General features: G+C 43.3%; 2 protein-coding genes across 2 annotated transcripts in view; one reads left to right on the top strand and one right to left on the bottom strand.

The window, feature by feature from the left end:
• Window positions 1–6458, top strand: part of dok7 (docking protein 7) — a 32517-nt gene extending 26059 nt beyond the window's left edge. Inside the window, exons 9-13 of the mRNA XM_036516403.1 lie at window positions 379–467; window positions 1191–1263; window positions 4400–4477; window positions 5095–5286; window positions 6250–6458. Of these exons, the coding sequence (XP_036372296.1) occupies window positions 379–467; window positions 1191–1263; window positions 4400–4477; window positions 5095–5286; window positions 6250–6386 (569 nt within the window). The 3' untranslated portion in view covers window positions 6387–6458. The remainder of the gene's footprint in view (window positions 1–378; window positions 468–1190; window positions 1264–4399; window positions 4478–5094; window positions 5287–6249) is intronic.
• Window positions 6459–8343: 1885 nt separating this feature from the next.
• Window positions 8344–19177, bottom strand: lrpap1 (low density lipoprotein receptor-related protein associated protein 1). The gene is made up of 8 exons (XM_036517095.1): window positions 18890–19177; window positions 15215–15359; window positions 11636–11766; window positions 11211–11331; window positions 10349–10504; window positions 10132–10214; window positions 9527–9703; window positions 8344–9239 (listed from the first exon to the last, which is right to left on the bottom strand). The coding sequence occupies exons 1-8, from the start codon at window positions 19067–19069 to the stop codon at window positions 9171–9173; spliced, it is 1062 nt and encodes a 353-aa protein (XP_036372988.1). The 5' UTR covers window positions 19070–19177; the 3' UTR covers window positions 8344–9170.
• Between the last annotated feature and the right edge of the window lie 1641 nt (window positions 19178–20818).

Raw genomic sequence — 20818 nt, 5'->3', positions numbered from 1 at the left:
TCATGTACTGATGTGGATGTAGGGGGCAGTGTGGACTAGTGCACAGCATTGGTGGGATAGCAGGCTGAATTAACCCCTGAATGGATGGAGACTCATTTGAACCAATCATAGTGTTTTGCTTTGATTGGTTCATAAAAACAGGTGATTAACGAGACTCTCCCTTCATTGGTAGCGGGGGAGATGGACTTGCAACCAAAAAGACTGAAGTTGCAATTCATGGTAGTGCTACTGCTGTTGTACTTTTGGTCTACATTTAAACACCCAACTGTGTAAATGCATGACACATAGCGTTCAAGCTAGCTAAGTCACTCTGCTTACCCTGTTGTAATATCTGAGCTTTTGCCTGCAAGTTCACCTGGTTCACCTGTCTCTTCCCAGACAAAAAGCCCAAGAGAAAGGAGGAGAAGTGCAGAGCAGATATCGCATATGAGATCATGGAAGGACGAGGGGTGGAGAAGGCCTCAGAGGTAGACCCACCGTGCTCCCCTCCACCTGGTTACAGTTTTGCATTTCTCCACTGGTCATGTCACTGTAATCTTTCGTCTGTTTCAAGCCTAGAGCGAGGGAGACAGGGATGTTTTCCTGAGCATCTCTCATTTAAAAAAGCCTGTTCAATGTAAAAAAAAAAAATGAGAAAAAAACTGGCACAAATAAGAGAGAGCATCTTGATTTGCACGGACAGGTTGAGCGAATGGAGCAACAATCACAGGAATTGCTGCTCGGAGCCACAGCCAGGGGCAGAGAGGATGCTCTAACAAGTTTACCTCCTTCTCTCGGTCCCCGTTGATCAGAAATAATAAGGCCACAACCATTCAGCCTCGCCATCCGTTCTTTAGCGCCGCGGGTTCACCACGCGCAGAGACAGCCACAGAGAAAAAAAACATCTCTCACGGTAGTGATCTCAGCTCAGGGCTCTTCTGAAAGGTCTTTGCGGAAATGAGAACAGCCACCATCAGTGTTGACAGAAGGCCTTGCAGACTGGTGCTGGGACTTTGTTTGGATTTGTTATTTAACTATTCTCTGTATTGCTTTTTATGGAAAGCTGAATCTGTGTTTTGAGAGCTTGTTATATTAAACATACCCACAATGAGGGATGCTCGGAAGGGCGGTGATAAAGTTGAACAATAGTTTGGCAGAATTAATATGTGATTTATCTAAGTCTGCTCTGACATGTTCCTGGTGTCCCTCAGGCGGAAGAGAGAAGCAGGAGCTTGGAGCTGACAGGCGGCCGTGGGCAGCAGAAGGTCTTCGGTGAGGCAGAAGGTAAGCTGACCCATACTTCGGTGCACTTCCTGTGAGCCGCTGTCACCATGATGAGCGGACAGGCGAAGCTTCCACCATCCTATCCAATGGGATCTTGTTATGGGCGCGTGGGCGATAGAGGCAGGGGTCATAGTGGAAACATGAGTGACAGGCCACATGTGGTGATGGCCTCTGTACATGTACAAGGGAAAAAAAGTGACAGTAATCGACTTGATGTAGGTCATTAATCACCCCTTGACAACAGATTTCACCTGTACTCAGTGCAATAGGGATGTTTATTCCTCAAGAAGCATGTCTCACAAAGGAATAAACATATATCTGTGGTCACCTAACCCTAGGAGATGGCTTCGAATGAGTCATCTGTCGGCCCAGTGGTTGTTTTTGCTTCAAAGACCTGCTGAACAACATTGCCATCCAAGGCATGCGCAAGAAAGGAGCCTCTATCATGCATAACTCTTATGTAATGAAGTGTACATTGTTGTCTACAGTTGTGGTGCTGTAAGGCACATTATGGCACTCTGAATGCAGAAAGAAGGTCGCAGAGTGTGAGGATTTAATTGACGGGGTGATGTGATTCATGTGGACGTTTTAGAGCTGTGGCTGTGATGGCTGATACCCTAGTAAGATGGCTGACAGACTTAAGTGCAGGGGAGAATTAACCCATCGCAATTAAAAGGTTGTTTCTGCAACATGCGTAATATGACATTTATTAGCTTATCACAGCAGAGTCAAAACCCTTTATAGTTATTGTGCCAGCTTGTATACTTCTATTAAAGTAGCCCAATCAGCCTCTCAGTTTGATATCCATAACGCTGGTGTGAATGACACAGTTAATTACAGCTCAAGGTTGTTCATGCCAAAAAGGAAAAGTTTTACTGCTGCATATTTTGGCACAACGTAGGTGTAAAAACACATGGGTAAATCACTACCAATTAACCAAGAGGAATCGACTGGAACAAAAACCAGTGGGTGCATAGTCCTTCAAGAATGCAGCTTACTCAGCAGATGCCATTATTCAGAGTGGCCGACAATGTCACATTTCATAAAAATGTCATGCTGGACTAGTTTTCGTCAGGTTCCCAAATAATATATTGAGGTTTGACATACTTGGATAAGTGTAGAAAATTTCTTTACCTGCTGCTTTTCAGCACATCGCAGGGTTTGGGTATCATTTCCTGCTTGTGATGATTCCCTTACGAACATGCAATTTCAACCATGACCCTTGAGTCCAGAAGCTAATGCTGTGTGACTGCTGCACGTGTCTTCATCGGTGGCTCTGCTAACATTCTGTGTTTCCTTTGGAGGAGCTGTATCTGCTGCAGGCTCCTTAAAGGTTCACAGGCAAAGTTCAGCCACTGGTAAGAGGACAATCCTCTGGTCACAGCGCTAGACACGAGTTCCTCCCCTGGGTTACAGTGCATGAGCTGCGTTGCCGCTCCAGTTACAGCGCGTGACCTGAGTTTCTGCGGTTGTTATAATGCACGACCAGAGCTTCTGCTCCAGTCATAATGCATGAACCAAATTTCTGGTCTGGCCATAATGCATGAGCTGACTTTCTGTTGTGGTTGAAATGCATGAACCGCAATATCGCACCAGGTTCACATCATTGCAGGGACATGGTGTCACTCTGTCCATCCCTGAAAGTAGTCCCTTATGTTGCTTACATCCTTGTGTGGCATAAAGCTCATTTTGGCCAAGCCTGGAGATTTGCTGGAAGCAGACAGGAGGCGCCGCTCTGGAGGGCTTTCCCTTTGGATGCGTCTTCAGTCGTTTGCCACATTATTGATGTGAAGGCTGCCGCCTCCAGTTTTTCACAGCAGAGAGAGCTAGTGTTCTGAACAGAGCTGATGTGCTTCTGTGAGCAATCAAGAACATGCACACAGTACATAATACAATGCAGTCACTTAGATTGATATTGTTAGCGTCTGTTTGCTTTCTGTTGCACCAGAGTCATTCCTGGGCTCTGAGCACTCTTTCCTCTCTCAGCATGTATTTCACTCTCTCAGCATCCTGCATTTCTGCCTCTGAAGTAAAGGGCCAGCAGGAGGCTGTGCCATTTGTAATGGCATTCCCTTGTAAATTAAACAGCTTTGTAATCGTCTCTTTACAACATGTGATGCTTTCAGTCCATTTCCTCAGTTGCTGGTCCAGAGGAACCGCTGCCTTAGGGGCATCTCTGTCCCCTGGGAAGCATTTACAACACGTCCATTTACTGTGTTTCCTCTATATTAGACCTCCATTACACCACCTGGAGATATTACTCCATTACACAAGACCTCCATTACGCCACTCTGAGATACTACCTCATTACTTATGCTACACTACAACACTATGCCGTTTAATTGAAATGTTTTAAAGGACATTAGTTATGCATTTTAATTTAGTAGTATTCTTAATGTGATTCATTACTAATATCCTGTGACTTGATCACAGTATGTTCTGCTAATATCATGATGGAAGTCGCTCTGGATAAGCCCGTCTGCTAAATGCTGCATGTAATGTAATGTAGTATTGAACAGGTTTTGCATAACAGTGCTTGGTTCTGTTGTGTATGTGTGTCTTTGTTCCACACACAATCGCTTGGCTGTCTTGGCCTTGGCTGCTGTCCCTGGCCCAGGGATTGGTCAAACAGCTGGTGGTTCATCAATTAGGTGTTAGTCTGCTCCGAGGAAACCAAAGGGCAGACTCACCGAGACCCGGCGGTTGCCTAATGGCTTCTCAGACAAGCCAGAAACGGTGCACGAACACCCCAAACATTAGCGCCACGCTGGCCGCGGGCTGGAGTCGTCCATCTTGTTGATGGGGTAAAAACACAAGGCGAGAAGAGGCTTTATTGGATTAAGAGCCATCTCTCTGCTCTGCACACAGTCTCTGCTGCTGGTTGGAGCAAGTGGTCGTATAACAGCAGGGCCAAATGGGAGGCGAGGCCAACAGCTCCACCGCAGGCTGCTGTCAGCACGCTCCTCTTTCAGGCCTGTTCTTCAGAGGCAGCCATTTCTTAACCCAGCACCCCAGAGCAGGAGCTGCAGGGTATTCCTGTGTACCCTGGTAGTGATGCTGACAGCACTTTGATTGGTCCGGGGGGGGGGGGGGTCATGTGTGAATGGTTGATTGACAGTGGTCTCTGTGTCTTCAGATCCTAAAGGGAGCTATGAGCTGATGGTGTCCACTGTTGACGTGCCGAAGAGATTTGAACCCGCGCCAGGGGAATATGGTCAGTCGATATCAAGTGTTGTTTCTTGTCACGGAAGTTATGTCTCTATAGATCATGTTTCTACGTTGATGCTTACATTTACATTTTGTCACTTGGCAGGCGCTCTTATTTAGAGTGACTTGCACGGCAAGGGGCACAAAAGAGAAAGTTGGGTTGGCTTTATACTGAGACAGAACCAGACTGGGCTAAATGAAGCCACAATATGCCCTACATTTTAACTATATAACTGTATCTGCCCTACCTATATTATTTAAGGAGTAATTGTGGTTAGGAATTTAGTGGTAAGGCTTTTGTCATGACATGGATGAATCTCAGGGAGTGTTTGGATGGACATAGCAGACATTTATAAATCTTCCTCCGAAGGGCCATTTACTTGGTATGTCTGACAAAACCCTTTCCCTGGGGTTCAAGTTCAGATACTCACTGGCTTTCCCCAGAAGTCTGCAAACAAATTCATTAAGTTTCTCAACGCCGTGCTTCCCTCTCTTAGCTTGCGGGCGCGTACCCCTGCTATTTAAGAGCTGGGCTCCAGCGCTCAGCCTCCGCGGCCTCTTCTCGCTGGTTATCAGGCGTGAAAAACCTGCGGGTGTTTGTCTCAATTATTCCCGCGTTTCCAGGGGCCGCCTTTGTGTTCCCGGCCGAGGCGTTGGCGTTGGCGGCGGCGCCAGACAGGCCCCGCGGCGACGGGGTGACCTACGTTAATATTCCCGTCAGCCCCACCTCCAAAAAGCAGCTCCACTACATGGAGCTGGAGCTGCAGGAGCCTGGATCGGGAGTCAGAGGTAACGCTATCCACCTGCGTAGACATAGTAAGAACACCCCCCGAAACCTGACCACTTGCCGCCGCCCTTCGGCGGCCCGCCTGCCCGGCTTCGCTGTCCTTTTGCGCTGGCTCTCTGCATCCTCTCTTCCTAACGATACGCCACGAGAGCGCATTGCAGATTGCGCGAGGAAGGCTGTGGTTTGATAAAACTGTCCCCAGCGCTGCTGTTGTGCCGCATGGAGTGCTTTATCTGTGGTGTGGGGCTGAGGAAATAACACCTGTAATTGCGCCACCCTTTTCGTCTGTGCTCATGGAAACGCCTCGGATCCGTTGCACCCTGTTGGCTGGGGGACGACTGCGCTGCCACATTACAGCAAGGGCCCTCTGGATTCTGAGTGGTTAATCAGCAGACAATCAGTCATTAACACAATTACTTTCTTGAATGTGCAGGAATTTAATGCTGAAAGACTGACACATCTATTCCCAGACAACAAAGAGGCACAGTTTTCTCTCTCTAGTCTTGTAAGGTAATGGAACATGAGCTTAGGTCATCCAGCGCCACTCTGAATTCACTCTGTTATAGGTGATGGTGTGTAATGGTGATGGTGTTGTGGGTAATGGTGTGTAATGGTTATTCTGTCTGTAGCCTGCTCTCTTTGAATCGCCTGCATTTTCGTTTTTTTTTTCTGGTTGTGTGATGATGGCAGGGTAGAGGTCTCTTTTTGAAGTGTAATGATGACATTTATTTAGCCAAAGTAACAGATGACATATGTTAATTGGAGATTAATGTTTTAATAATACCCTTCTACATTATTCACATATATGTCACTGGACAATAAGCGACTTTAGGGTTATTTTCTCACCTAATGAATCCCAGTGGTTTTGAGTATTGAATTTTCCAGCCTCTCTGCTCCATGTAATTGAATGTACCACTCATTTGTGACAGTTTAAAAATGCGTTTAATGAAAAGGCTACTGGAGCTTGTCTTTTTTTGTCTTTTGCATGCCAGGAGGGGGCTCAACTAAATACGCGCAGATAGACATCACGGCCACGGAGACGGCACACAGGGTGGGGACCCAGCATGCACAGGGGCGCGAGGAGAGGCTACAGGAGCTGGAGCAGAAGAGGAAGGGGGCCCAGCCGTGACACGCCCGCTCACCCAGAATGCCTTTCCCCCAGCACCGGACCCCAAGCGACAGTAACGGTCCTCGAGCCCCCCCCCCCACCCCCCCGTGGCAGGCCCATCGAGAGGGGCGACATACGAAAGCGGAATTGATTGGCTGAATGATGGAGAAAGGTGGCCACCCCACAGTAAAAAGCAGCCGCTCCCCTTTGTTTCCCTGGCCTGAAGTACATTCTCTCCCCTGCCTGTGTTCTGGAAATGAGCCCATCTGCCCCTCCTTCCGTGCTGGGATGCGGCGCTGGGATGTTTCTGAGGCCTGTTTTCGTGTATGGGTGTATGAAGAAAAATTGAAATTGAAGGTGTCGGCACCAGTCTCTTGCCCTGTTTGCGCTTTCCCTGCCGGGGCCTGGAGCAGCAGCGGAGCACTCCTCCGCCCTGGGTTGGCTAATGTACGAACTGCGAGCTGCGGCGCCAGCCGCCCCGGAACGGGGGGTTCAATTCATTTGTTGTGGGGGTGTCTGCGTGCCCTGCAATTCAACGGAGGCACTGCTGTTAATACAGCAGCACTGTGGTTCTCCATCACTCTTTAAAACAAACCCGAATCACAAGGACATTTCTGATGGTCACATTTACAGAATGTCCTATGCAAAACACATTACAGCTTTATATCCATTTTGTCAGCCAATAACTTTTCTAACATCTCATTACGCCTTATAAGTGTTGCGTTACCTATTTATTTTTTACTTTAAGGAATCTTTTTTTTTGCTGTGTTCTCTTTTTTTCAATGCCACAGACTATGAAACGGAAAGGTTTTTAACTGCCACACTCTCATTTCAGTGTAAATACCTTTACATAATCAGTCTTACAATACACACACTTACAGCTGAGCTCAAACAAACACTGCCATTGTATGTACAGTCATTAGGAGTAGACTTTATACAGATGAGTTGAAATTAAACTCTCACCCAGGTGCCTTTTGGACAGTGATCCTAAATGAATGGGCATGTGAAAATACCCCTAACTGGAGATACTGCATATTGTAATTGGTATTTTTCAGATGGCGGCCAGGTTTCAGTGCCTGGCTGCTTACCGCTTCCAGCGTTCGGAACCCTCCTAGAGTCCTAGTTCATGGTTGGTGTAGCATCGCAGTGGGTTGACCGCAACAAATGCTTCAGAAATAAGCCTTGAATAATTCAGCTAGGAAACTATGAATTTCATTGAATTCTCTGAGGTTGGGGGGATATTTGACACAATAACCCTGAAACGTACTGTACAGCAAACCATTGCACCGGGACTGCATTATGGAAAATTGTACTCGAGAGAGAAACCAGATAGGTTTGGTAAAACTATTGTTATATATATTTTTGTTCAGTTAGCATGGGAATGTTTAATATATGAACTCTGCAGATGGAAGATTATTTGTGAATATTTGGTATATGAGACTTTTGCAGTGGCATATTTTAAGCCAGTAGATTCTACATTTTATTTATTTATTTTTTTTTGAAACCATCCACCAATAAGAGGGGAATTGCAAATGTTTCGATTACCCACTCCCAGTTGAGGCTTCTGAAACTTGCCTGTAAATATTCTGTGCTTGGTAGGCGACACACATTCGATTCACATTCTACATGTATAGAAATGTATAAAAAGAAAACACTGGGAGCAGTCTATTTTTTTCAGATGAATTACTTTCTCTGACCTTTGTATTTCTAATAAATAGAAAACTGCAGAAGCTTGCAGGCTTGTGTCGGTGTTTCGTAAAGCTGGCCGTGGCCCCAGCCATCTCTCAATAGCTCAAGAAGCGTAACAGGCCATAAAGATATTAAACGGTATGCCGTCACGCGTCTTTACAGCTCAGTGCAACATGGCTACAGAAGAGATGGAAAGAATAAAATGAACTATCTTGACCCTCTGACCCTATGCATAGGCTAGTGAGGAAAACAATGTGCACTTTAAAAGACCATGTTACCTTTGGGTACCTGTTTTTATTATAGAAATGGCAGGATGCAATACAATCAGCACTTGAAAAGGTACCATTGTTAGAAAAGGTGACCATTCACAAACAACATACAGGTTAAGCTAACACCTCAACCTACATTAAAATCCTGATCGATTTAAATTCTTCATGTCGTTACAACACATAACATTCTCCTACTTCAGGGTGGAAATGTGCAATTTTTTAGCGGAAGATTAATTTTCTTAATTTGGAATGTGACACCGATGATTGAGATGTTTCCTGTCGTATCAGTGCTGAAATGACCCAAGTCTACAGGAATGGGCAGAGTACCTGAAGTGGTCCAGTGAGTAATGGAAATGGCTTTCCATCAGCGTGGAAGATGGATGAAACCCTAAAGCTTTCAGGGACTCATCAGAGGAAACACTGGCCGGCACAGACCACTCGCCTTCATTATTGCTGCGCATAAGAAAATGATGCATCATGCAATCCTTATACACCAGTCTTAGTTCCAACTACATCAAACACAAATGAGGTACAAAACATTAAAGCAAAAACAGCTGTGAAGTCAATCATTTAAAATATGATTAACAAATATACAAATGAATCAGCGATTTTAAACAAGCAATGTAGTGCAGTGCAGTCTGGTTCTCACACAGATTTCAGTTGCAAATGTGAAAAATGGGAATAGAAAAAAAAGAACACCGAGTTCTTATTGGCAGCCTATAATGATTTAGCCTCTTGCAGAGATTTAGTTTGCACTCCCCTTCTGATGCAATTACAAACCCAGATGCGCAGCTCGTTTTGGAACCGTGGAAACGGCAAGAAGCTGTTAGCAGAGCGGACCAATTCCTCAGAGCTCATTGTGATTGAGTCCATTGCGGGAGATCTTGCTGGTGAGGTCCTGCAGGTGTTTCTTCATCTGAAATGAGGTAACGCAAAAGCATACATCAACACCACGACCTTCCAGTGTCATTATTCAGAATACAGCTGTCTGTTTCAGCTTTCCTTTTCAACGGGACAGATAAAATAAATAAATTAATATATAAGTAGATAGATATAAATAGACAGATAAATAGATAAATATATTGCCAAAGACAAATTCAGTCATTTCACTTTAATTTTTCTCCCCTAAGTCTTAGTGCTCTAAACTGTTAGTCACAGAGTTGATACCAAAATGTCCAGGCTTTGAGCCGGCCAAAGTCCCACCTTGTAGCCCATCTCTCGGGTCTTCTCAGCCAGGCTCTTGTACTTTTCCTGGGTCCTCAAGATGTGCTCCTTGTCTCCCAGTGCCTCCACATGCTTCAGCTTCTGGTGTGATAGGTCTAGCTGCTCCTGGTAGTGCTGGTGCTTCTCCACCTTGGTCTCGAAGTGCTTGAGCTCCTCCTATAAGGGGCACCACACAGACCGTCACCTTCCACTGACTGCCCCGCCCTTAATGTTCTACGCTGTGAATAGGCTCACTAACACACTTATTTTAGTCTAAATCTGAAACAGCGTATCAATCAAATCATCAAGGTCCTTAATTGGTAAAAATTTATTTTCTATAGATAATTAGGCATAGCTATAAAATTTAATTACCTATCCTTTCCTGTGATTAATCAGTAAACAATAAAAATTAACCCAGTTGTTTGAGGTTAAGTAATTAAGAACAGAGGTTTGGAGTACAAACCAGCATTAGAGTTTGCAAGAGTGTGGAAATTACCTTTAGAGAAGGTCTATGAACCCTCCTACTGTAGAGCAGAGATGCATCATATTGGTAAACCGTTTCATTTCTGCCTCAAACAATTTTAAAGACAATAATAACAATTCACCTTGAGAGAGTCCAGCTCGTCCTCGCTGAGGTTGGCCCTCTTAGCCATCTCCCACAGCTCAATCACTCGGGGTTCTTTGAACTCTTCAGGTTGGGAGGGAAGAAAAACACGAGTTACCGAGTTACCCGCCGCACGGGTCAACACAAGCAAGAGAAAGGAAGCGCATCCGTGAAGCACCGGTGGCGACAGCGGCCTCGTCGCGCGTTGAGGGACCCACCGCTGTCTTCGCTGAAGCCCTCGTGGCTCAGCTTGCGCAGGCGCTCGAACCCCTGGTTGAGGTTCCTCATCTTCTCCTTGAGCTCGGTGTGCTTCTGGTGGAGCACGTGCTCCTTAACGTCCCCGTCCAACGGGTCGATCACGTTCTTGTGGATCTCTGAGGTGAGAGACAAAACGTGGGAAATGTCAGCGGCTGACTGCGGGCTCATGGCGAAAGACCTGTTCCAGAGGGGAGCCCGCTGCGCTAGTTCCCAGAGTATGGGAAGGGGCCCTGTCTGTGAATCCTTAGCAAATTTCAGGTGAGTCACCAATTAGAATCAGAATCAAATATCAATTGCTCTATTAAACTTGGATCTTGGCTTTTGTTTGTTTTTTTTTTCCTGTAGATTCAGTCTGACTTTGAGACACACTGGTCTATTGCCCTTGTGTACAGGAAGGGCTTTGTGGCCTTTTGCATCTCAGATACACAGGGGACTGTTTGACTGTGGGGACAGCTGACATTTCAACTGAGAAAACAACATTCATCCCAGCGCAAGTGATTTGTGAAAAGACAAGGCAGGCAGGAGATACTCTACCCTATTCAAAATGACAAGTCAAGCTACAGTGTGCCAACTGGTTATACAACATTTACATAATACGAGGGTCACCCTGAAAGTAATACCCCCATATGGAAAACCCAATAAATCTGATAATCCTACAGGTCAATTTAACTCTCCCCATACATTTTTGCTATGGAAAAAAGAGACACTGCTGCATGCATGACACTCATATTAATCTTTGCTAACATTAATACTCTACATTGCTGCCTGGTTATCCGGGTGTAAATGGGGGACTGAGAGCAGGTGTGAGGTAAAGGGCCTCACCTTCAGTCCTACTGAGCGTGTCCATCACAATATTGTACTCCTGAATCTTCTCCTTGTGGTGCTGGAACTCTCGGCGAAGGCTCAGCAGCTCCTCCTCTGAAAATTTTCCAGAGTTTTTAGCCTGCGAAAGGAGATAACAGCTTGAGAGAAACCAGACATCCCTAAAACCCTCTGTGTTCACCGTGGACAAACCTGATATCCTGCCCTGCCATGCATCTCCCATAATGGACAATAATGTGATGCATGTGCATATACACATAAAGCGACTGTCTTGCCGACTGAGCCACTCAGGACCCCAACTATTAATTATCAATTATAACTGATATAATTACAAAGTATTAATTTTTAACGACCTCACTGGGTCAGGGCGTCATCAGGTCCTCTTAATGTCTCATCTGAAACACGGAATGAAATCATTACTTCACCTTGTTCCACAGTTTGTCCAGCCTGGGGTCATCGAAGATGTCTCCATCTTTGCTCTCGTGGTCTTTCAGATTATTGGTGTCTAATCCTCTTGTGTCCTTCTTCCCATCCATTCCGTATTTGGCGAGAATAACTGGAGCACACAGAAAGTAGCAACTATGAGCTGACATGAAACTCCTTTTAGTGCTGCCGACATCGATGGAAGTGCCACATCCTATAGAGAAGAAAAGACTGCGCACTTCATATTTATTTACCCCTCTGACTAATTAAGACCAAAACGTGCTATATTTTTTTCCTGAAAACACACTATACTTTAGTATCTTATTTATTACATTATCTTCATCTTAATAACATGACAACAAATTCAGACTGTTAATGTACAATGAATTTTAAATCCAAAAAAACATGAAGGTGACATGTATTCACAATTTACTAATGCTTAGAACCAAATTAAACCAAATAAATCTACACTGCTTATTGGAGGTTCAGTGGAAGCTTCTGGAACTATATTGAGGCAAAGGTTTCCAGTTCCCTGGGGTATAAAAGGGTATAACACACAGTTTCATCAGTAGCATACATTAGCATGGTTAATGTCAGAGAGTTCTCAGTGAATACTGCATGGTCATTGACCTCCACAAGTTGGAAGATGACTAAAGGATTTCACAAAATGGTGAATCCACCACTATCAAGTGTAGTGGCCATTATTAAAGTCTGCTGGTGCAGAAGCAACCGTGCCAGGAAGAGGATGCATGTCTGTGAGAAAAGTGGTTACATAAAACTAAGGGAAACTGTTTTAGATTGCCTTAACAAACTGGCATCTTCAGTACAACGTGTCAAAAACAGCCATTCAGAGTTTCATGCATGAATGTTGTATTCATGGCCGACTTGCTAGGGAGAAGCGTCTTTGAAGGCGAGCTGTAAAAAGAGGGAATTTTCCAAAGGACATCTGAATTCCAATCGGAAGCATGTCTTAAGGTCAGATGACAGACCTTAAACCAACTGGACAGTTGTAGTTTGAACTCAAGAAAGCAGTTCACAAACAAAATCAAATATGGTGTTGCTCTGTGTAATGCTATCAAGATTAAAGAATCACATTTTTTCAGCAAAACACAAATCCAAGAAAATCCAGTATGTACATTTTTTACAGCATGTTTTTATTCCTGTTTAGTCAGTGGTATGAATAAATATGGAGGGTCCTGTACACTCACAAACTTATTTTTAAATGAATAAAAACAGGAATTCATCTTGTTCAAATATTTTCACAAATACAGAGAAATAGGTAAGACTTTCTTCTGCATTTATTTATTGGCTTTCAAAAAAGGAAGGCTTAAAGAAATGACTTCTTCTGGTATGGCAATTGTATCACTGACTGATGACTAACTTGGCAAAACCCATTCTTGGAAAGATGTGGCAACCTCAAAGACTGGAAGTACAAAGGTGGCCGTGAAGATAGCCTGTGCAAAAAACAAGCACCCTAAAACCACACATATACATGCACACGCAAACGCGCGCGCACACACACACGCACACAAACACACACACACACACACAAACACACACACAAACACACACACGCACACACACACACAAACACACACACGCACACACACACACAAACACACACACAAACACACAAACATAAACACAAACACACACACACAAACACACACACACACACACACACACACACACACAAACACACACACACAAATACACACACAAACATAAACACAAACACACACACACAAACACACACACACACAAACACACACACAAATACACACACATGCACACACACACAAACACACACACACAAACACACACACACAAATACACACACACAAACACACACAAACACAAACACAAACACAAACACAAACACAAACACAAACACACACACACAAACACAAACACAAACACAAACACAAACACAAACACACACACACACACACACACACAAACACACACACACACACACACAAACACACAAACACAAACACACACAAACACACACACACACACACACACACACACACACAAACACACACACACACAAACACACACACACACAAACACACACACACACACACACACAAACACACAAACACACACAAACACACACACACACAAACACACACACACAAACACACACACACACACACACACACACACACACACACACACACACAAACACACAAACATAAACACACACACACAAACACACACACACACACACACACACACACACACACACAAACACACAAACATAAACACACAAACATAAACACACACACACACACACACAAACACACAAACACAAACACACACACACACACAAACACACACACACACACACACACACACACACACACACAAACACACAAACACACACACAAACACACACACACACGCACACAAACACACACACACAAACACACACACACAAACACACACACAAATACACACACAAATACACACACAAACACACACACACACACAAACACACACACACACAAACACACAAACATAAACACACACACACACACACACAAACATAAACACAAACACACACACATACACACACACCAAGTGCATTTTTCCGTTCTTTAACTCAAGCTGCAGTCTTGCTGCCTTGATGGATTGCTTTTCACTGAGGAACTCTCAACGTGACCACATGGGGCTCTCACAGCTGAGCTGTGTTCACGCAAACACAGAAGTGGATAACCCGAAAGTTCTAATACTTTTACAGCAAAGTCACGAAGAGAAAGGCTGTGTTTGCTGCGCTCAATAATGCAGATGTATTGTTGTGTGAAGTCACTGGTCTGGACGGTGGGAGGGGGAAAATGGCATCCTGAATAATATATGAAGACCTGAAAACTAGTCGGAGACTGAATGCATTCACTTTGTCAACTTTGCAATTTATCAAAACAGCTCTGGTAACACTTTCCCTTACATTATTTAAAAGTTAGAGTGGTGTGTCTCAAGTCCACAACTTCCACCAATTCTTTGATCTTCCAGCTTCAGCCTAGCAGGAAGAGCAAATGGAGCAAAAATATCGGAGACTATATGAGCGACTTACAACGTTCAAGTTGAAACTGTCACTCATCGTGCAACATTGTAAATTATATATTCATTTTATTTATTTACCTTTCCCAGGGCATCTTTTACCCTTTTATGCTGCTCACATTCTTACTGTGTTATACATAATCCAGTTATACAACTGCATATTTACTGAAGCAATTATGGTTAAGTACCATGATACAAGATGCAACAGCAGTACTCTCCCTGGAATCCTAACCAGCAATCTTTTGGTCTCAAGCCTTTGTTTTCTGTCTGCTTTGCCACACTTCTGCCTTTAATCCAGTCTTCAAAAATCATGTGCATACTGTAGCACCCTGTCTGTAACCTAAGTGTGATGCAATGAGGCTGTTGTCATGTCTGTGAATCACACGGTGCTGGGAATCAGGTCCCAGGTGTGTGTTGTGCCGGTAAGCCCCCCTCCCCTCCGCCCTCCGCCCTCCGCCCTCCGCCGCCCTGCCCCCACCCCCCCCCCCCCTCCTCCTCCTCCTCCTCCTCCTCACCATTGAAGTTGCGCCTCAGCTTGGCCTCCTTCTCCCCGTTCTCATCCAGGCCCTCGGCCTTCAGCTTCTTCCACTGCAGCTCGTCCTTCTCCTGGATCTTCAGGTCGCTGTGCAGCTCCGCCTGCTTGACCGGGGCCAGCTGCATCTGGGGGAGCACAGGGTGAAGGGGCGGGAGTCAGGTCGCGCGCCCACATCCAACAGCTCCGCTGAAGAACGCAGGGGCGGGTCTACCACACTTGAGTTGTGCCGTTCTGCTGATGTTACGCAAGTCATTAAGGCTTACCGACACAGGGGACGCACACTTCCTCTCTCTGTTTCATCATAGCGATGAGCAATGGTAACGCATCAGAAAATCTCAGCAAAAACTGTCAGAAATCCAGCGCTGCACCCACCCTTTCTGCTCATGTTCTGACGACTCAACATTATTTCGCCACAGCACACTACTGAACATTTTGGTGGGCTAGAGGAAAAAACTGGTCACATCACACCCACGTATTAGCGACACTTCCACCTCTGAATCGAACACCAGTTAGAAATTAGACTTACTTATGTTCCTGGTGAGAAACCTACACAGGCAAAATGAATTAATACAGACTTTGTTTTGATTGGTGATGACATTGTGGTCAAGCATAATATGCAATTGTTGTCAACACTGCACTTGATCACTGAGCTGCACTTGTGTTTGTTTTGTTTATTTAACTGTAAAACCCATACATAAACTAAATTACATTCTTCCTCTGCAGTAGTCTCTTTGGTAATAGAGACCCTATTAAAATCACACTTCACTTCACATACTTGTTCTGAATAACTGAGGCCACATTAAGAAGACATTGTAGATGCAAGTGCCCATGTTGCTTATCTTAATGTTTATATTTACAGCCTGCATACATTGGTAATAGGCACAGATGATCTGACTGGCATTTCAATATAATATAAAAATAGGTATCTGTACAGTGCTACCACAAAACTTATGCCTTAAATAAACTGCTATATATCTAGATAACAATGCCTGTACAACTAAAACCACAACTCTTCCATGATCTACTGTAAGACCAGTAAGACCAGTTTGAAAGCACAAATTTTAAACCAGGAGAAACAGGAAAACAGGTGTAGCTGAAAAAAAAAGCAGGGTTATTTGGCTGGAAAACTGGACTTAGAAATCCTGCACAGCTATTTTTCATCTCATTAACTTGACTACTGCTCGCTTCTGCCAGGTAACTCCTGGCTCGATACTTAGACTGTGCTGTGCTGCTCATGCCAGCCGTCCGAATCATTCAACTGATAAGGTGATAAACAAGCAGCACCTCGCTTTCATTGATTAATGCCATTCCTAATCAATAGCTGGACTGGTCTCATTAACTTTATCTTTTTAAATGACAACAGCACTGCTGTAAAATTATAGATCCCCCCCAATTGCAATATTTTTCCATATTTTTCCCCCATACTTTCCAGACTAACACAGGGACCTGTGCTGCACCATTTAGCAGCTTGATTTTCCTGTATATACTTAACTACTACAATAAATATAGCTTCAAGCAGTGATTTCACGCCTCAAGCACCATAAGGAATTACATCTATATTATGTAACCTCTGTAACCTAGAGCTACCATTGCACAAAACTGACAGTAAGTCATTAAAATATAGCACAACCTATTTGCTTGGGGGCAAAAATGTTGGAATATTGGGTGAAAAACTGTTTCTTGAATTTAAATGTAATCTAGATTTGGTGAATACTTGCCCACATGGGTAAACTTCAATGGCTCACGGTGGCCGTGCCCCTTGATAAACCACCATGAACTTTGGAGACATGTTTGGATATGGAGTGAAGCACTTGTACTACTTGTAATTTCACGCTAATGCTCACCAAAGTTATCACTTAAAGTTATCACTGTAAATTCTGTAAATTGACTTGCTTATGCTTATGCTGCATTTGTTCAACGCAGAAATAACTGATGTACATTTTTAAGCGCTCTAAGACCACATCAGTGAGAATCCTATGAGACCATTACATCAAGCATGCCAGAATAGGCATGCATCCAAATTCCCTGCATGTGTGTTCTTGTACTTAGTAGAACTAAGTCATAGTATGCATTAAAAAACACAATTGCCATTCCAACAAGCCCTAGTAATTTACATCCACCTGCTCAGATCCACGAGGAAGACAATGAAAGTGGTATTAAGAAAGTGCTGATGGTCAAGAAATCTTGTTTTGCCAGCTTACGTCACTAGACTCTAGCCTCTTTAAAACACATCAAGAGGTTTGATAAACACATTTAATACACTTATAATACCAAGGTCATGGCTCAGTGATGACCTGAATTTTATTTGAAATCTGGCTGTTTCGCGCATACTGCCACATGCTTGTAAATACTTAGGCCTTTTTGGTAATATCCCACACTCATGGTATAGCACTAAGCACACACATAGGCTACTGGTATACAAATACTCTGTTCCAGTCTGAAAGATGTACATCGTAGTGGTGGATACGGAGAAATGAATGAAAAGGTCCAAAATGCAATGCTGGATGTTCCATATGACCGAATGGCAACAAATTTGGTGTACGACATTTCCAGGTGTTTACATTATTCCAAAGATAAATAGTGTTTGGGGTAAAAATGTGCAGTGTATCCCATAATCTGCCAAAATCCTGCCAAAGTTTTTTTTTTCCCCCCCCTGTGATAAACCATATATTTTTATTACCATTTTTTACAGCATACTGTCCGTTCATAGATCCAGTTCATGCAATTAAAAGCAGTTTCGTTTCAGCTGAAAAAAGCACTGTAATAAACCAGGGTTCTAGTACAGTAAAATGATTCACGTGTTTTTTCTGCAGGAATATGCACAATACCACAATACAAGATCAAAGGACACTGCACTCGTTTGTTCGCTGAGAGGAACAAGAACATCTACAGACTGGTAGGGTTGGGTCTATCCCAGTTTCCAATAATCGGAGACAACTATGCGTTTTGTTTTTCTTAAACGAAGTCTCTGTTACGGGCTTTTCAACTATGGAATTATCGGGGAAGCAGAACCAGCAACTACGAACCGAAAAGATGGGATGTTTACCTTTAGTGTATCCGTTATATCTTTTCTCACAGGGCCATTCTTTCTGTGAACAATGACCACTTGTTTTCAACAGCCTAATAGTCTATCAAGGCGGTTAATTTTTTGTGTGTCATATACAGGGTATTGTACCCAGACCTGCTTTAGTTTTGCCTCCTTGAGTTCAATAGAGTCCTTGAATTAACCACGTTTACTAGCCAGATAGACATAACTTATTCATTTGCTATTCACTAACGTTAATAGTAAGATGCCTACCTAACAAGGAGATAAACTTATTTATAAGCAGCAATAGCATCCTTGTGAGGTTTTGCATACATTTACAAGAGAAAAGTGGCATTAGATTCCCTCAGGTTTGGGTACCTGGCTAACTAGCTCACCTGGCAACATATTTTGAACGTTAACTTAAGATTTATTTTGTTTAGAAACTTTTAAATAGTTGAACACTTTTGTCAGGTAACTGTCTATCTAAAATGTTAGCCTAGTTAACGACCTGCAAGAAAATTGATGATTTGCTAAACAGTGCTCACGACAGCTCAACAGAACGACATGTCTCTGTGAATGTTACACCAACCAGGTAGCACTAGCAAGCTGATACACACTGATTTTACTCACCCTGATGGCTTTTTCCCAAACTTGGTTGAGTTTGGCAATCCTGAATTCCACTGGGCTCTTGCCATCAGAGAGTTTAGGTTCATTCATTTCTCTTGAATATTTGCCTCCCAAAACCCCGATGCACACACACGAAATAAGCATAACAGCAAGGCTGTGAAGCCTCATTTTATTCAGCGCCATTTCGATTTTAGTTTTTAAAAATCAGAAGAAAAAACAACCTTAGCCACAAAGACCGAAAGAGATCACTTAAATTATATAGTCAGGGATGCCTAAACAGCTTGCTTACAAAGCAACCAGCAGTCATGTGTTGATGTGCATCCGGACCGCAGTTAAAGGGACCGGAAAACAATGTCTTGTGGGATACGTAGTTTATTTTTTGAAAGTACATACTCTGCGTTGTATAGGATATGGGAGACATTTTGCACTACAAATCCCAGGGATAATGTGAGAATGTAAATGACAGTGTCCTGGTAACGGAGGCTACAAACGCTTTCAGCAAATGAAAAGCTCCCACGCACTGCACGTTAAGAAACTTGTTCTGAGCCGCAGTTACAAAAACACAAGCGGGCTAGCCGTGCATTTGTGGTTTCTGTGGTAAAACTTCACTTTGGGCATGTTTTATATGTAGAAACAAATATGCCACAAAAGAACTGTAGCTGGTCTTGTACCATCCCGTATTTTACGTGTCTAAGCAGGTAATAAACCTCCTTCATTATAGCCTACTTGGTGCTGATTAGCTACAAAAGTTTCAGAAGTACAATGATAACTTTGTGGAGACACATAACATGCCTTATTAGGATCAACTGTGAGCTATTTGACTTTTACATGCTAGAACATGCGTGTGTTGAGGTCACATGGTTGGTATACGATCCAACTACAGTAACCATAACAATCGAATTTGCTCGATACACGTCATGGCAACAAAATATGCAATCTATATCGATGATTTTTAAATCCCAAATCTTAGCCAGTCATTTTATAGTGTCTGTTAAATGCATTTAGCCACTAGTGTTCATGGAGAAAAACAATTCCAAAGACTATTTCGACCAAAATCTGAATGAGAAATCTTCAAATTTGACTTTACTGTCTTGTCAAATTATAAGACGGACCCTTCGACAAAATAAACAAAGGAAGAGACATATTGCTGCCGAGAGACAGAAGTACCCTGCTACGCAAAGACTGGTTAGTATCTCTCTTGGAAGACAAATATGGATTTAGCATCCGTTCATTAAGTTAGGTGCGCTCACATTGAGGGAGACCGGGCACCGGAGGTGCTTGAGCCCTGTTGTTTTGAATTTATATTCATTTCATCACAGAGTTCTGAAACTTTGGTTATTTTTTCACTCTTCAGCATAAAATCTACCTCATAAACTCTCTTACTCAGGAGAACTCCTAAGCATTTTTTGTGAAACTGCCTACATTTATGCTAATTGAGTTGAGGTTTCCCACTGAGGCGGTAATCTGGAGATTTGCAGATACAAATTGGTTCAGACCCTTCAATTCCTGCAATGTGAATGGGGTGTATGACAGATTGGGGTAATGCACTGTGCCATCTGTCATAATACCAAAACGAGATTCAGCGTGAAATTAGTATCAGTGTGAAATTTGGAACAAAACTTCCTAATATGGCAAAACATTTTTCAAGTTATTTTATTGTTTTTTTTTCACATCTTCCTAGTGCTTGGATTCATCTGAAATTTCTTTCAGGTTTCATGTATTATTGCTAATGTTTTTGTTGTGTCAGATTGCAATAATAACCAATAACCTAAATATTATATGATGCAGATTTCACCATTTCACTATGGGTTAAGTTAAATGTCACAAGAGAAGAGAAGACGACATATCCTTTGCAGTGTCACTCTCTTCAGTTAATCTGTATGTGAATATGCTTGCTCCTTCACTGCCTGTTTTGACCTCATGTAATAAGGT

The sequence above is a fragment of the Megalops cyprinoides genome, chromosome 22 (assembly GCF_013368585.1).
Source record: "Megalops cyprinoides isolate fMegCyp1 chromosome 22, fMegCyp1.pri, whole genome shotgun sequence".
In the NCBI taxonomy this organism is placed as follows: domain Eukaryota; kingdom Metazoa; phylum Chordata; class Actinopteri; order Elopiformes; family Megalopidae; genus Megalops; species Megalops cyprinoides.
The sequence above is the reverse complement of the archived record's forward strand: the minus strand, read 5'-3'. Positions and strand labels throughout refer to the sequence as shown.

Excerpts from the sequence above, each read along its gene's own strand:
- lrpap1 (XM_036517095.1), bottom strand. The coding sequence starts at position 19,069 with ATGGCGCTGAATAAAATGAGGCTTCACAGCCTTGCTGTTATGCTTATT. Across the intron at positions 11,767-15,214 it reads GCTGAGGCGCAACTTCAATG|TTATTCTCGCCAAATACGGA; the intron begins GTGAGGAGGAGG and ends TGTGTGCTCCAG. Across the intron at positions 9,240-9,526 it reads CCCGAGAGATGGGCTACAAG|ATGAAGAAACACCTGCAGGA; the intron begins GTGGGACTTTGG and ends ACCTCATTTCAG.